This window comes from Mustela nigripes, chromosome 8 (genome assembly GCF_022355385.1).
Source record: "Mustela nigripes isolate SB6536 chromosome 8, MUSNIG.SB6536, whole genome shotgun sequence".
Lineage (NCBI taxonomy): Eukaryota > Metazoa > Chordata > Mammalia > Carnivora > Mustelidae > Mustela > Mustela nigripes.
The window spans coordinates 74940608-74957730 of NC_081564.1; the positions used below are offsets into that span (position 1 = coordinate 74940608).

Here is a 17123-nt window from a genome sequence, read left to right on the forward strand (position 1 = left end):
TGTTCTTTTAAGATAAGCTGGACAGGGTGTGCCTGGGTGGCTCAGTGGGTTAAAGCGTCTGCCTTCAGCTCGGGTCATGATCTCAGGGTTCTGTAATGGAGCCCCGCGTTGGGCTCTCAGCTCGGTGGGGAGCCTTCTTCCATTCCTCTCTCTCTGCCTGCCTCTCTGCCTACTTGTGATCTTTGTCTGTCAAATAAATAAATAAAATCTTAAAAAAAAAAAAAAGGATAAGCTGGACAGTTTTTCATGCACCAGCAATGCAGCCCCTTGATTGGAATACTCTTATCAGCCCTGATTCTTTGGGACCCCAGTTGAGCAGATCAGCTCTGAGCCCCTCCTGGGGAGGGAGGAGAACTCAAAGGCGGGGGGGGGGGGGAGATATGACGGAGAGCACTGCCCATGTTAGAAGCTGATAGGAGCTAAATGCCTGTGAGAAGAATAAAGAGCCTTTCTCTCTCCTAAGAGTGAGTCTAACATGTCTTCACCCTTTTCTCCTGGGCCCTCTACTGGTCTTTGCTTCTCTGATTTTTACTATTCTGACTCTGCGGAGGGAAAGAGAAGGAATCAAGTGGGCTTTGGCCCTTCGATTCTCATTAGAAGCCCCTCTTGCACTCTGGTCCTGATTTCATCACTGACATACAGAGATACTTGTTCTCCCAAGGTGGAATAAAAGGCAGAGATCCTGGGGTGTCCTCAGAGCAGAGGTTCTCGCCTTAGCTTGCATATTACAATCAGATGGGGAATTCAGAAAAAAAATTCGCAGTGACCAGGCAGGATCCCCAAGCCAGTGAAATAAGATGGGTGTGAGATCAGATGTCCGTGTATTTTTTTTAAAGATTTTATTTATTTATTTGACAGAGAGAGATCACAAGTAGGCAGAGAGGCAGGCAGAGAGAGAGAGGAGGAAGCAGGCTCCCTGCCGAGCAGAGAGCCTGATGCCGGGCTCGATCTCAGGACCCTGGGTCTCAGTACCCGAGCTGAAGGCAGGGGCTTTAACCCACTGAGCCACCCAGGTGCCCCAATATCAGTGTATTTTAAAACTCGCCAAATGGTTCTAACATGTAATCAAAGCTGAGCCTCACTCGTCTGGAGGTTCAGTATCCCTTCTGTACATTAGAATACCCTGAGGGATACATTAAAAACTACTACTGCTCCATCTGAGACCAACTAAAATTAGAGTCTCTGAGGACTGCAGCCCAGGGATCTGTACATTTTTCAGGTTCCTTGGGTGATTCTTTTTGTGTGTGTTGGTAAACTATATATAACAAAATTTACCATTTTTGCCATTTTTAAGCATACAATTTAGTGGCATGAAGTACATTCACAATACGGTGCATTATTCATTTCCAGAACCTTTTCACTACGCCAAACAAGAGGGTATCCACTAAACAATAATTCCCTATTCTCTTTCCCCCTGCAAGCTCTGGTACCCTCTATTCTACCTTCAGTCTCTATGAATTTTTCTTTTAGGTACCTCATATAACTGGAATCATACAATATTTATCATGCTGTGACTGATTTATATCACTTAACATAATGCTTTCTAAGTTCCTACATGTTGTAAACCTGTGTCAGCATTTCCTTCCTTTTTAAGGCTGAGTAATATCGCATTGCATGTACATACCACATTCTGTTTATCCATTCACTTGTTAATGGACATTTGGTCTGTCCAGCTTTTGGCTACTGTGAACAAGGCTATGCATATTGGTATACAAGGATCTGTTTGAGTACCTGCCTTCAATTCTTTTGGCTAAATACCCAGAAGTGGGATTACTGGATCATATGGTAATTCTATGTCTAATTTTTTCCCCATTTCATTGAGATGTAATTGTTGCACAGCATAATGATTTGACTTACTTGTATTGTGAAGTGATTATCACAACAGTTTCATTAGCATCCATCATCTTATACAGATACAAAAAGACGTATATGGAATGCTTCACAAATTTGTTGTCATCCTTGGTCAGGGGCAAATTGATCTTCTTTGTGTAATCCCAATTTTCGTACATGTGCTGCCAAAGTGCACGTTTAACTTTTTGATGAATGGCCATGCCCTCATATGATCCTTTTTTTTCTTTTAAGATTTATTTATTTGAGGGCGCCTGGGTGGCTCAGTGGGTTGAGTCTCTGCCTTCAGCTCGGGTTGTGATCTCAGGGTCCTGGGATGGAGGCCCGCATCGGGCTCTCTGCTCAGCAGGGTGCCTGCTTTACCCCTCTGTCTTTGTTTGCCTACTTGTGACCTCTCTCTCTGTCAAATAAATAAATAAAATATATTTTTTAAAAATTTACTTATTTGAGAGAGAGAGAGAGCAAACAAGCGTGGTGAGGGGCAAAGGGAAAGGGAGAGAATCTCAAGCAGACTCCGGGCTGAGCACGGAGCCTGACGCAGGGGTTAATCCCACAACCCTGAGATCATGACGTGAGCCGAAATCACGAGCAGGACGCCCAGCCAAATGAGCCCTCCAGGCACCCTGCCCTCACGTGATTCTTAAGTAGAGCCAAACATGAGGAATACCGGTGTTCCTCCTACATCCTAAGAGAGTACTGATTGGTAGTTGGTAAACATTATGGAGTGACTTCCTTCATTAATTTTACTGAAGCCCAATGCAGTTGTTTTTGTCACAAAGTCTGAACACGACTGGGTGGATGAAAAGTACTCTTTTGAAAACCCCAACAAAGTGTCTCCTGGCCATGAGAAGTGGCACCTCAAGTGCAGTTCCCATTTTCAGCTGAAATGTGTCCCCAGTGATTAGTTAGTAGTGATCATGTAAGTATCAGAGTTTCTGAATGATTTGCTTTGTAGATTATAAATTAGACCTGATTCACGTTCGCTTCGGCAGCACATATACTAAAATTATACCTGATTCAGGACTTTCCCTATCACAATGCCATATCTATCATGATACCTAAAATTATTTCTATCATCATACCAGTGCTCAGATATGTTCTCTTGAATCGGAAGGAAAGGTGGTGATAACAAAGTGACTGTGTTGCCCATGAATGTCTTCCATCTCATAAATCACTGCTCAACTATCTGTTGATAGTCTCATGGGAGTTCAAGGGCACAGGGATGAATAGGTGGCCCACAGAGGATTTCTAGGGCAGTGAAGATACCATCTGTATAACACCACAATGGTGGATACATGTTAGTATACATCTGTCTGAACTCACAGAATGTACCACTCCAAGAGTGAACCCTAATGGAAACTATGTATATGGGGTGGTTATGTGTCAGTGGAGGGTCATCAGTTAAGACAAGTGTACCACTCTGCTGCTGGTGAATGTTGATAATGGGGGAGGTGGTGCCTGTGTGGGAGCAGAGGGTATATGAGAAATCTCTGTATCTTCCCCTCAATTTTACCATGAGTCTAAAACTGAGCCCTCCCCCAAAAAGCCTTAATAAAAACTATCTTTTAACAGAGCCTGGCACAAGGTAGGCATCAGTAAATATTTGTTAAAATTGAATGAATGAGTGAAAGAATGAATGTAAACAAATAAATGTAGTTTGCTCTGGATGATTCATTATGACGAAAAATTATGGAATGCTATTACAACACTTAGTTACTATTCCAAAGTTGAAGTTAAAATGGGAAAATGCCCCTAGTCCTTTGGGAGATAGCAGCAAGAAGGGGCAGTGGATGTGGGGAGCCTTGTGTCCGAGGGTGCACTGAGTAGCTTCAACACAGAGCTGAGTCAGAGCACATGAAGGGTGCTGGTATGGAATAAGGGTGGCAGGCAAGGGGTACCACTTAAGTCACAAGACTCCTGCTTCCTTCCTCTCTGTCGTATACCAGTCCCAGGACCCGCAGGTTTTCTCCTGCGCTGGGTCTTTGAAAACCTGTCCAGACATGAAGTAACACTTTGTTTTGGCATTTTTAGTTCAAGTACCATCTAAAGTCAAATTGTATAAAGGAAGAGAAATCTATGAGTCAGTTTCCAGATTTGTATTTTGAAGATTACATCAATGGATTTCCATAGAAAGAAACCACAAGCTTCTTGCAGACTGTCTGGATTCACAAAGACCTACATCACTTTCAACTAATGAGGAAGAACACCCAAGGATATCCTCTAAAGATATGCATGAACTTTTAAGGTGCATTTAAAAGCCAGATCTCCACTCTCAATGTTTCTCCTATCTCTGTATAATTGTAATGGTTGGTACAGGAAAAGAAGCTGAATTACTGTTTATTATTTTGTTCCCAAAATTAACGCAGCAATTTTGAGAGTGTTAGTAAATGCTGCATCTACTCCCAAACAAGTTTTATATGCATACATTATTATCTCTCATTTAATTCTCATAATATCCTTTGAAGCAGGTACTATTATCTCTGCTTTTTACAGATGTAGAAATTGAAGCTGAGAGGTCAAGGAAATTGCCTAAAGTCATGACTTCAATTACTGGCAGCATCAAGATTCAAATTCAGGGCTAATTTGAAAGGTTGTAACTTTCCCTATTAAACCATTATGCCCCTTCAAAGAACCACAGGGGGGTGGAATTACATAATAAAAATATTAATCTTTGATTAAGAGGAGAAAAAGACCAATCATAAAATGTTATGTCAGCCCATGGCAGAGGTTAGAAGGTGCTGGGTGGGGTGAATGAAGAGGTTAGGAAACTGCAAGACACCTGGCTGTCTCAGTTGGTAGAGCATGCGACTCCTGTTCTAAGGTCATGAGTTCAAGCTCCACACAGGGATAGAGCCTACTTTTAAAAAATAATAATAAAATTGCAAGGTGGAAAACAGGACCTAGACTAGAGGGAAATGAGTGAGGCAGTCCTCCTGGGAAAAGAGGAGAAGCTGAGGAGGAGATGGGAGGGAATGGACACTGTTAGTATCTAGCTGAGCTGTATTGGACAAAGATCAAATTGGTAAGGATTTTCCCAGGGCGGATAAGATAGATGTGCATTTTGATCCCCAGGCACGTGTGAGTAGCTGCATAAGCAACACCTTCCATGTAGCAGACTTCGAAAAAAGAAGTTTGTTGAATCTCAATTTTGAAAGACCAATCGACTAATAAAGACTAGACCAATAAAAACTAGAAAACTTGATTTCTGTAATTGGCACGTGCAGCTAATAGACTCTCATATATGTTCAATGACTAAGAACAAAACAAGACAGCACCAGAAGTGACTGGGAAAGGTTTACCAAGTCAAAATGAGTGTGAAACGAGCTTTTGCATTTCCAAGGATAATAGCTTGCATTTGTTATCTCCTATACGACAGACAGAGTTAATGCTTTACTTACATCAAGTCCCCTAATTCTGGTAACAACTCTATACATTCTACTATTATTTTCAATTCCATTTTAACAGATGAGGCAGAAAATTAAGTAACTTATTCAAAGTCATAAAACGAGAATCCAGCAGATTTTTCTGGATCTTAAAGGTCGTGCACTTAGCCATTACACTGCTTTCTGAACTCTGCACTTAACACCAGATGAAAAGGGATAGTGACTGCTTGTGCTAGAATGTGATGGGAGAACGTATGGAGCAACTAATTACCTCTCCAGAGGTGAGGGGGAATTTGGGTGCCCAAATTGCTACAGAAAATCCCGTTGTCCTATGTGATGCAAAAGCTAATGGCACCGGAAATTGGGCAAGCCAGCCTTCTGAGAGTACCTAGCTGGTCACATTCGATAAATGGCTTCCTTTTGCCCCAAACTACTCTATAGTGTTCAATGGGAGGCAGTCAGACTCAGAGGAAACCAGACAATTCCTGCTAAAAACGATCATTTCCAAGATCTGCCGCCCAGTTGAAAGAAAAAAAAGTCTAGGCACAGATTTCGAGCAAATTTCCATTAGGTATCTGATGTCTAGGAACCACTTCCCTTAGCAGTGCCATACACATCAAGCCCTAAAACGAGGAAGCCTCGACTGAGGTTGCCCAACGCGGGTCCTGGCACACGCAAGTCACTGAGTCAGCTGAGCGCGGCGAGGGGCCGGCGGTGGAGAGCCGCGAGCTCAGGTCTCCGGCTTGAGGCAATCCTCCTCCCACGGTCTCGGGAAGCCCCGACGCCCCAGCCTTCCTAGCCCAAGTGGAGCCGCCCGGGCGTAGCTCCTACAACGCTTCCTCCCCCAGCTGCAGCCGCCCGACCGTTCCTACTAAGCCCGGACTCCACCTCCCCAGTTCCGAAGCGCGCGCCTCCGCGAGCGGGCGGCGGCGGGGGAAGGCGAATTAAAAGCGCGGTGCGCGCATGCGCGCAGAGGTCCCGCCCCGCCAGGGGCCCCGCCCCCTCGGCGCTGCAGGCGTGGCCCGCCCGCGCGGCTCCTCCCGGCAAACCTGTCTCTGCAGGGCGGGGAGCGGAGCTTCCTCCTCAGAGTGCGGTGCGGCGTCGCCGGAATTTTCCTTCCGCCCCTGCCTCCGCGGCGCCGGGGCGAGCGAGGGGGCGAGCGGAAGGTTCGCTGGAGCCGAGCCCCGCGATGCGCCCGGGGGCAGCAACGCAAGTCGCGGGGTCGCCGGCGACGGACGGGTCGCTGTGCGGGGAGCTGCCGCAGGCCCCGTCGCCCCCGGCCTTGCAGCCGCCTCCGGCCGCGCCGTCGGGGCCGCCACTCCCCGCTTCGGCCGGCGCGACCCTCAACCGCCTTCCCGAGCCGCTGCTGCGGAGACTCAGCGGGAGCCTGGACCGAGCGCCCGAGGGCCGGGGCTGGAGGAGGCTGGCCGAGGTGGCGGGAAGTCGGGGGCGCCTCCGGCTCAGGTGAGGGGCGGGGGGGGGCGGGAGCGAGCGGCCACCCGGGTGGGAGGACCGACGCCCCGGCGGCCGGAGCGCGGCGGGGGCCGCTGCGGTGAACGCGGCGCGGAGAGGGGACTCGGTCGGGAAAGCGTGGGAATGCCAGAGATCCCAGCTCGGACCCTCCTCCCCGGGGGCTCCACCGAGAGCGAGCCGCGGAGGTCGACCCGGGAGGATCGGGGGAGAAGGCGGGCTGTCTGCAAACCGCTGGGCCCGGGCCGTGGTTCCAAAAGACCCGGGGTGCGGAAGAACGGGCTGTGGGCGCAGGCCGGGAAGACCGGAGGAAGGCTTAAGCCGCAGAAGTGCAGGTGAAGAGATCATGAAAGCGAAGGATTTCCTGGGAGTTTTCCTGTAGGAGAGGATGGTGATGGGAAAGCCTGAAACTAAAACTGCCGCCTGCCTCGGTCAGACCACCTCCCCGGGTTCTCTCGTTGACTTCGCCGTGAGCCCTGAGCTCGAAGTCAAACTGCTTTTCCTCTGCCCAGGCTAGGGGCTGCGGACCTTTGGTCTCAGGACTTCTTCGCACTGTTAAGAATTATTGAGGACCCCAGAGTTTTTAATGTGGGTTCTGTGCATTACACACATGTAATGTATGCGGAGTTACCCTATTGGGAATTAAAACGAAGAAACATTAAAAATATTAACTCTTTTTAAAAGAGCAATCTGTTACGTGTTAACAGAAATTGCATGTTTTTGTGGGAAAACAAAACTTTTCCAAAACAAACAAACACAATTTGTTGGAAAAGCGGCATTGTTTTTACATTTTAAAGGTCTCTTCGAAGTCTTGCCTCTATTGCTGAGAACGGGCCCCCTTTAGGGGCTTCTGCATTTGGTCTGTTGCACGGTCCCAGGTCATGTAACACTGGATACTCCACAATGTACACTTCCTCAGAGACTGGATGAAAACGATAAGTAACATCTCAGTGTTACTGTAAAAAATCGTTTGGACCTTGCAGAGCCCGTGACAGGATCTCAGGAACTGCACTAGGGATGCCCAGACCCCACTTAGAACCACTCCTCTCTGCTGTTGTTAGGATTTTGATCTGCCTGGCTGGGAATCCCTTAGGAGTTTTTTGTTGTTGTGTTTTTTTTTTTTTTTAAACTTCTCATATGACTAAACTTTCTCTTGGGATATAATTATTTGTACACTTTCTTATGAACTCCTGGAGAACAGGGGGCATCAGTTCAGTCTGTGTTCTGCATAGAACCTTAGACACCATATTCTTGAATTGAGAAGGGAGTCATTTGTTCACGATTTTATGTTTATTGAGGTATGAGCCTGTTATGAGCTGGAAGTTCCGGAAGATAAAAAGTTGACAAATATTTAGTTCCTATTCACAAGGACCTCTCTAGTAATGGACTGTTATTCTGGGACATTCACAAATAACATGTTAAATGCTATGTTGGATGTGAATAATAATAACAGTGGGTTGTTGTCATTTATTGAGCATTTAGTATATAGCAACACACTAAGCATTTACCTGCATTGTCTACTTTCGCCCTGGCAACAACCTCGAGTTTCAGAGTTTGGGGTTAAGCCAGGATCATGATGATTTAGGGTTCTTTGGCCACAGAGAGGAGTAATGATGTGAAGTTGGAATTAACAAGTGATAAACTTGCAAAATTGAGCAGACAGCACACTTTTCTGTTCTAGGAAAAACCAGTGCTTCTCTTAGGGAGAAGGGGCTATGCAAAGAAGATCCGAAATACTATTACACTGTGTCTGTAGATTTCTGAATTTCTGGACTTCATAACAGTGTAAAAAGTTGTCTTCTCTGGGGATAGGATCATCAGATCTGTGATTGGTTTGGTTGGTTTGTGGTGACTTCCCTGAAGAGGGCCTGAGAGTAAGGACTCCTCATTTGGCAGTGGAGGAAAGAGAAGAAAGGAAGGCCCTGCCACTGAGGAAGCAGTGGAAACCTGCTGAAGTAGGATACACGGCTGAAGCAGTGGATACCTGACAGCAGGTGCTCAGTGTTCATTCTCAAGCGTTCAGTCAGCTTTTGCCAAAGGCCACAGAATGGTTCGTGTGGCAAACTAACAGAAAGGTCTGAGGCCACATCTCTGGCGAAGGTAGTATAGAGAGAAGGGCAGTCTTGCCTCCCAGGCAACAAAGCACATGCATTTGCGGAATCTGGCAAATTCCAGAGTGGGATGTCTGAAAAGAAATAGATGGGATTTCACCAGTCTTCCAAGATAGAGAAGAGTAGTTCAGAACAGGTGACTGGTGGTGAGAGTCGGGGCACCCCTGCAAGTTAGAAAATTGGGGAATAGTAAAGTCATATACCTACTGAAATCGGAATTAAACTGGTGTAACAAAAGGTTAGCACTGGGCACTTAGAAGCTGGAGTGTGACATCTGAGTGGGCAAGGTAAGCTGGTGATGCCTACTCTATTTAAGACAAAAAAGCTATTTCAGAGTAATTTCATACTGGTGCTAGAAGAGCATCTCTCATACCAGAAAGTCCCAGAGGTATTTTTCTCTAGTGTCAGATCAAGGAAATGAAATGTGAGGGTGCAAGTGGACAGTAGTTCCCATGAGGTTGTGGACTTTCTCCCTAAAGTCTTCCAAGGTTGCCTAGTGTTTCTCTTCCCTTTTTTCTGACTATATACATGTTTCCTCAAATAGATGAGAATTTAATGAGGAAAACCCAAGAGTCCATCCTGAACTGTCCATCAGAGATTAGGAGTAATTGTAAATGTTTTCATATAATTTTGGGTGACTGACAATCAGTCCTGGCTTATAGTTTGGTTTCCCACAACCGTGTGTATACAGGAGTGCCCTAAATACAAACTCAGCCCTCATTCCATTCCAGATCGCCCTGATACTGAACAGCCTTTGCTGTCAATGCAGATAGAAGCAGGTTCTGAGTGACACAACTGTGTCATGGTGTCACCACACCCTGAAGGTGAGAGCTTTCAGGAGGCTCTAACGCTGCCAGGACTCCATGCAGGAGGGAGCTTAGGAAGGGGGCTCTGGGACTCAGACCAAGGAAAAGCATCCCTGCACACCTGCTGTAGCTGCAGACTTCTGCCCTCCTGCAGTTTGTGATAAGATTGAGAACGTGTGCGCTGAAACAAAGGCTCTCCTCCTGTCTCAGCCCCTCTGGTCTGTCTCTTCAGTGTCTGAAGTTTGGAGCTCCGTGTCCCGTGTCTTCACCCAATCCCCTTCTCAGTGTATCCTTAAGTCTCAGGACTATACCTACTTGGGTGGATTCCTCTCAGTTCGTATCTTCAGTCTGTATCTTTGCTTTGAACCCCCTGGATTCGTACCTGTAGATGCCGATTTACCATCTCGTCATGAATGACTAAGATATCTTAAGGGTAGCATGTCCCAAACTTGGCATGTCTTCCCCCATGGACCTGTTTTTCACGTAGTTTTTCTTTATCTCAGGAAATGGCAACTGTACCCCTCTGATTGCTCAAGCCCAACACTTCCGAATCATTCCTGAGTCCCCTTTTATATGCCATGTCCCATGGGCATCTGCTACGCTTTCGGTGTGCATCCAGAATCCAACCTCCTTAGCTTCAGCTCTGGGCAGGCCACTGCCCTCTCTCACCTGGAGCGTTCCTGTAGGAGCCTCACTTCTGCTTGGCCCCCACCCCCAGGCTATTCTCAACATATTCTCATTCAGTGAGAATTACTACTCTTTTGAATATTCAGTGGGTCTTAATCTTTCCTCTGCTCAAAACCCTTTAATTGCTTTTCTCTTTCAGGATAAAAACACCCGTTAGTTACCAGTTACCTCTTGGACCCCATTATCTTCCTCCCTTTCTCTACTCTCTGCGCACTTGCAGGAAGGTCTTTGGACTTGCTCTTCCGCAGTCTGACTAGCCTCCACAGGTGAACCGTAAGACTTCCCTTCTTCAAGTGTTTGCTTACAAGTCACCTCCTTCAGTGAGGGCTTCTCTGATCACATGATTTAAAATGACCCCGTACATCTGCTCCAGCATTGCTCAGCCCCCTGCTTTGCTTTGTTTTTTCTTCAGAGCACTTATGACCATTGGATCGATACACACACCACACACACACACACACACACACACACACACACCTCTGTTTGTCTGCCTGTGTGTGCATATATATATATTTATATCTTGTAGGAAAATCCAGGATGATAGGAAATTTTGTCTTGTTTGCTCCAGTATCCTAAATACCTAGGGAAAATGGCCTGTTTTAGATGATTAATAAGTAGTTGCTGAATTAATGAAGAGAAATTTCAAAGAGTAAATGTTCCAAGAAGAGAAGCAAAAGAAGCGAAAAGCAGTGCTGTGGTTTGTACCCTAAGGGATGTATGATGTGTTCTATTTGATTATATATTTTTTGAAGTGAAGAGAAATACAACTATATTTTCTTAAGAGCAAAGCCCATTTGTTTCGGTAATAGTTTTTTAACTTAAATGAGAAATTCCAAATTAGGGCTGGTAGAAACCACTTCAAAGCACAGTCTTACAGGAATGTAACTAAAAAAGGAAAGAAAGAGTCTGGTATATAGAAGCATCATCTGATCTGAAAGCCAGTGCCCAGGCGGAAAATCAGTAAAAAAGAAAAGGAGATACAGAATCTTATTTTTCTCCTGTGTGTCTTGTATTGGAAATTTCTGTCTGCTTCAGCTCGACCTCTTTCTTCATTTGGAAGAAAGAAGTCAGATTGTTTTTCGCTTTTTTCTGTATCAGTATAAACATCAAAGCATCACTCGGCCGCATTTGGTGAGATGGCTTCTGAATTTTATGTACCCGATTTTGACCATCTTTCTGAATCATTTAAAAAAAAATTATATTTAGCATACAGCATCCTTGTTTTTTTAGATCTTATATTCTAATTATCTAAAAGAATGGTAATCCTTCTATTATCTCTAATACTGGTTTTTTACCTGGGTGTTACAGGGACTAAGGGAAGAAAATCTTACCAAATAGAGGAGTGGTAGGCATCTGCAACTTTCATTGTTGCTTTCATCATAGTTACCATTATTCCGTAGGAGAAATGAGACTTTTAACACAAAAAAAATAGGAAAGATCATCTCAGGTTAAAAGGCAGTCTTATAGTCCTTATCTTTATCATTTTACTAGCCACTAGTCTGCCATCCAGAATTTGGGAACAGTTGACATATATTATGATGACTCACATTTATCAAAAATAGAGTATTGAATATACGCATTTAAATGAGACACTTAAAAAAGAATACCTAGTGAGTATAGAGACAGGAGGCCTTGAAGGAATGATCAGGTTACCAAACTAGTAACTAATCAAAACCTTTTTTTAGAAAAGCGAAAACAGTTTCAGAACCAGCATCATTAGGAAACTGATGTTCTTTCAATAGCCCATATTTTTATTGCATAGTAAGAACTCACTTTTATTGAGTGCTTATTTTTTGCCAAGCACTGTCCTAAGTACTTATAGCATGGATTATCTAATTTGATTCTAACAAATCCTATGAGATAGGTGATACTAGTATTGAAATTATTTTGGTTGGGGGCACCTGGGTGGCTCAGTGAGTTAAGCCTCTGCCTTCAGCTCAGGTCATGATCCCAGGGTCCTGGGATCAAGCCCCGCATTGGGCTCTCTGCTCATCAGGGAGCCTGCTTCCTCCTCTTTCTCTGCCTGCTTCTCTGCCTACTTGTGATCTCCTTCAAATAAATAAATAAAATCTTAAAAAAAAAATTTAAAAAATTTTTAAAAAGTACCGACGGGGTAAAAAAAAAATTATTTTGGTTGAAAACCTTTTTTTCCCTAAAGTTATGAGATTACCAACTTCACCACAGAATTATAAATCTTGAATGACCGTTATATAAATGCTATGGTAGCCTTTTAATAAAAGCGATCAAAATGAATGTGGGTTAAGGATATTCCAGAAGCGCCTGGGTGGCTCAGTGGGTTAAGTGGGTTAAGATCTTAGGGTCATGAGATCAGGCCCTGTGACGGACTCTGCACTGAGCATGGAGCCTACTTTAAGATTCTTTGTCTATAGGACACCTGGGTGGCTCAGTTGGTTAAGCATCTGCCTTCAGCTCAGGTCCTGATTTTAGGGTCCTGGGATCAAATCCCACATCTGGCTCCTTGCTCAGAGAGGAGTCTGCTTCTCCCTCTGCCTGCTCTGCCTGCCACTTCCCCTGCTTGTGCTCTCACTCTCCCTCTCTCTCTGACAAATTCATAAATAAAATCTTTAAAAAAAAAAATAAAAATAAAAAAGATTCTCTCTCTATCCCTCTCCCCGGCCTGTCTCTCTAAAAAAAGAAAAGACTGTTCCAAGTCATACGAAAAGTTGCTTACCTTGCATCTGGCACAGCTGTGATACTCTTATGTCTGACCATTTCCATCTATCCAGTCCTCCAGCCTTTTAAGTTACAGTTGAAATTCACGCAGTAGAGGTGCCTGGGTGGCTCAGTCGTTGGGTGTCTGCCTTCAGCTTGGGTCATGATCCCAGGGTCCTGGGATAGAGCCCCTCTTCAGGCTCCCTGCTGAGCAAGGAGCCTGCTTCTCCCTCTCCCACTCCTCCCATTTGTGTTCCTGCTCTCACTGTCTCTGTCAAATAAATAAATAAAGCCTTAAAAAAAATTTCACGCAGTTATCATTCAGTTATGAATAATTAATATGCGCAAGACAGATTTTAGGTATTGAGGGGTTAAAAATACGGGGTTTCTGTTTTCAAGGAGTACTGTAATCTAGTTAGGTAGAGAAGACACACTTGTGAAAGAAAAGCTCACGGTTTCAAGGCAGAATTGTGTCAGCTGAGACATAGAGAACAGGAGTCTGCAAACAATAATCCCTGAGCCAGATTTGGGCCACTGCCCCTGTTTTTGCAGTTTATGGGATAAGATTGGTTTTCATATTTAAAAAATTGTAAGACAAAAGACAAGAAAGAAGAACTTGCAATAGACTGTATGGCCCATAAAACCTAAAATATTTTCCCCTATGGCCCTTTACAGAATTTGTCAACCTTTAATATATAAGATAAGTCCCATCAGGAGACTGTGTCTAACGTGCTTGGGGGATTTGTGTGGTCTGGGTGAACCTCACAGAGAAGCTAGAGTTTATATTGGACTATAATTTGAAAGGAAAGGGACAGATCCCTGTGAGGTTTGGATTCTACAGTATATCATGGAGATTATCTAAAGGCTTTGGTTAGCCTTTGTTGCTGGTTTTGTGTCTTTGGGAAGATTTTGGGGGGCTCTTTTGTTTTTCTTTTCTTGAATGTTTCATACTTGTGCTTTCCCTTTCTATGAAATTGTTGAAGTCCATACTCCTTGTATCATTATTTATGGCCTTCTGTAGTCTGATCTTAACCTTTCTAACCTTGTATATGCCTACCGAACGCAATGACATTAAAAAAGAAATGGTATATGTATGTTAAATAGTGATAGTTTAAAAAAAAGTTCTAACAAAAAGACAGACAGAAAGTAGATTCTTTGGAGCAGAGGTCAGCAAACTTTTTCTGTGAAGAGCTAAATAGTCCATGTGTTCAGGTTTGCAGACCAATGACTCACCTCTGCTCTTATAACAGTAAAGCAGCCATCCACCTTTGTAACCATGTCTGTGAAGGAACATGGCTGTGTTCCAACAAAACTGTTTACAAAATCAGGTGACTGGGTAGGTTTGACCCAAGACCAGCGTTTGTCTTACCCATGAGTTAGGGTATTTCTAGGTACTTAGAAGAACTTTGAATGTCAGTAGCAATGATAGTCTTCTAAAGATTATTGGAAAAATGAGCACATATAGTAAAAAATTTGATAGTACAAAAGGGTTTATAGTGAAAAGTTGAATCATCCAGCTGTGAACTTTGTTGCACTGGCTCCCCTCTGTAGGAAAATTACTACTTATAGTTTCTTGGCTTTTTAAAAAAATTTTTATAAACATATAATGTATTATTAGCCCCAGGAGTACAGGTCTGTGAATCACCAGGTTTATACACTTAACAGCACTCACTGTAGCACATACCCTCCCCAATGTCCTTAACCCCACCGCCCTCTCCCTACCCTCCTCCCCCCAGGCACCATCAGTTTGTTTTGTGACATTAAGAGTCTCTTATGTTTTGTTTCCCTCCCGATCCCATCTTGTTTGATTTATTCTTTTCCTGCCCCCCCAAACTCCCCACGTTGCATCTCCACTTCCTCATATCAGGAGATCATATAATAGTTGTCTTTCTCCGACTGACTTATTTCGCTAAGTGTAATACCCTTTAGTTCCATCCACGTCATCGCAAATGTTGGCTCTCTTTTCAAGGTTAATTCTGTACATTTAAGAACAAACACATATTCTTAGTAATAAAAATGGTATCAAGCAGAACAAACACTGTTCTCTATCTTTATTTATATGAATACAAATGTAGGCACATGGCTTTGCTAATACAAAATTCTATATGTTAAGTTTTTTCATTTTTCAACATGTCTCAAAGATCTGTGCCCTTTATTGGTCGTATTATACCTTCTAAAAGCACAAGAACAAGTAGAGAAATGTATCTGATCTTCCTACTCTGAATTCCCAAATTAAAGGTAAAAATTTTTATTAATATCAAAGCCAACTTTCACATCCTGTCTCAAGATTTCTCTCATCTTCTGACTTAGTAGTCTTGGGAGCTGAGTTGGAGAAGGGTGTAAGAGGAATTCCCTGTGGTGGCAGGAGGAGGAGGAAAGGACAGTAACATTCGTAATGGAAATAACTTTTCACCACTCAATGACTCGTGATTTATCCCGACAACACCTGCAATCGTGCCAGACATAGAGAAGGCATATCATATTGACAAAAACTGTTGACTTGAATTAAATCTGTTTGTTTGCAGTTGTCTGGACTTAGAGCAGTGTTCTCTTAAAGTCTTGGAGCCTGAAGGAAGTCCAAGCTTATGTTTACTGAAACTGTTGGGTGAGAAAGGTTGCACCGTCACGGAGCTGAGTGACTTCCTGCAGGCTATGGAGCGCACGGAGGTTCTTCTGCTTCTTAGTCCCCCAGGTGAGTTCTTCTCTGGAGTCTGTTCTCCAGGAGTTTATGGACACAAACTTGGAGGAAAATATCTCATTTGCCAGTGAATTGTATTGAATATTTTTGGAAAATGTAAATGTATGGAGACTCATTTTTTCCCCTCCAGGTTGAAACTAACGAACACATAAAAAGCAAATGCAACACATAAACATTGATTGGATGGTGGTTCAAAAACATCAACTGTAGAAGACATTTTGGGGACAAGTGAAACAATTTGGATTTAGCACATGTATTAGGTATTATGGAATGATCATGTGATAATGGTGGTATAGTCTGTAGAAGAATGTCTTTATTCCAAGGAGATATATGCTAAAGTGTTTAGGGGATGAGGCTCCTGGCTGGCCCAGTGGGAGAGCATGAATCTCTGATCTCAGGGTTGTGAGCTCAAGCCCCACATTGGATGGGGAGCCTACTTTAAAAAAAAGGAGAAAAAAAGTGGGGTGCCTGGGTAGCTCAGTTGTTAAGGGAAGCCTGCTTCTCCCTCTTCCACTCCCGTGGCTTGTGTTCCCTCTCTCGCTGTCTCTTTGTCAAATAAATAAATAAAATCTTTAAGGGAAAAAAAAAGTAAAATATTTAGGGGTAAGATTTTTTTTTTCCAAGAATTTACTTATTTATTAGAGAGCGAGACAGAGAGCGCAAATTGGGGATGGCAGGGACAGAGGGAGAGGGAGAAGCAGGGTCCCTGTCAAGCAGGGAGCCCGATGCAGGGCTTGATCCTAGGACCCCAGGATCATGACCTGAATTGAAGGCAGATGGTTAACCAAATGAGCCACCCAGGTGCCCCTAGTTATATAAGTCCTACTTATATAACTCGTGTTGAAATAGTGCAGCCAAGGGTCAGTCAGTAGAGCCTGTGGTTCTTGATTTGGGGGTTGTGAGTTCAAGCCCCATTTTGGGGGTAGAGTTTACTTAGGAAGGAAGGAAAAAAGGAAGAGGGGGAGGGGGAATAATGCAACCAAAACATAAAGAAATACATATTTATTAATATGTATGTATGTATACAAATTAGATAAAGCAAATATGACATATTTATTAAGTATTTCACCAACGTGATACTTTTGAAATGTTGATTGATTCAACCATGATTTTTTTTTCTGAATATAACAATATTATTGAATGAGATTTCTCCCTTGCAAGGTCAGGTGCAAGGGATAAGAAAAGCCCTTGCAACTCTACAGGTAGAGTTGGTCCCCTAGAGCACTACTGGCAGGAGAGACCATGTGATCTAAGTCACCTGATGACAGCAACACCTCAGATCTCGTTTCTCAGTGGTCCTTCACCATCATAGGTTCCACTCGAACCAAAGAAGCCAGTCGAGGTTGGGAGGGCCATGGTCTAAGGACTCGTGCTCTATTTTGCATGGTTTTGATGTATGCCGTTTTTATTAAATAACCAGCCTATTTGTGATAATATTTCAAAGTTA

The 17123-nt window shown here is 43.8% G+C and overlaps 1 protein-coding gene and 1 non-coding gene across 3 annotated transcripts in view; one reads left to right on the plus strand and one right to left on the minus strand.

The window, feature by feature from the left end:
• Positions 1-1923: 1923 nt before the first annotated feature.
• On the minus strand, positions 1924-2026 carry LOC132024047 (U6 spliceosomal RNA). Its single transcript, XR_009406159.1, has one exon. It is a non-coding gene; the product is annotated as a U6 spliceosomal RNA (small nuclear RNA).
• Positions 2027-6278: 4252 nt separating this feature from the next.
• Positions 6279-17123, plus strand: part of MALT1 (MALT1 paracaspase) — a 60234-nt gene continuing 49389 nt past the window's right edge. For both annotated transcript variants that reach the window (XM_059409744.1, XM_059409747.1), the window contains exons 1-2: positions 6279-6695; positions 15504-15670. In XM_059409744.1, the coding sequence (XP_059265727.1) occupies positions 6421-6695; positions 15504-15670 (442 nt within the window). In that variant the 5' untranslated portion in view covers positions 6279-6420. The remainder of the gene's footprint in view (positions 6696-15503; positions 15671-17123) is intronic.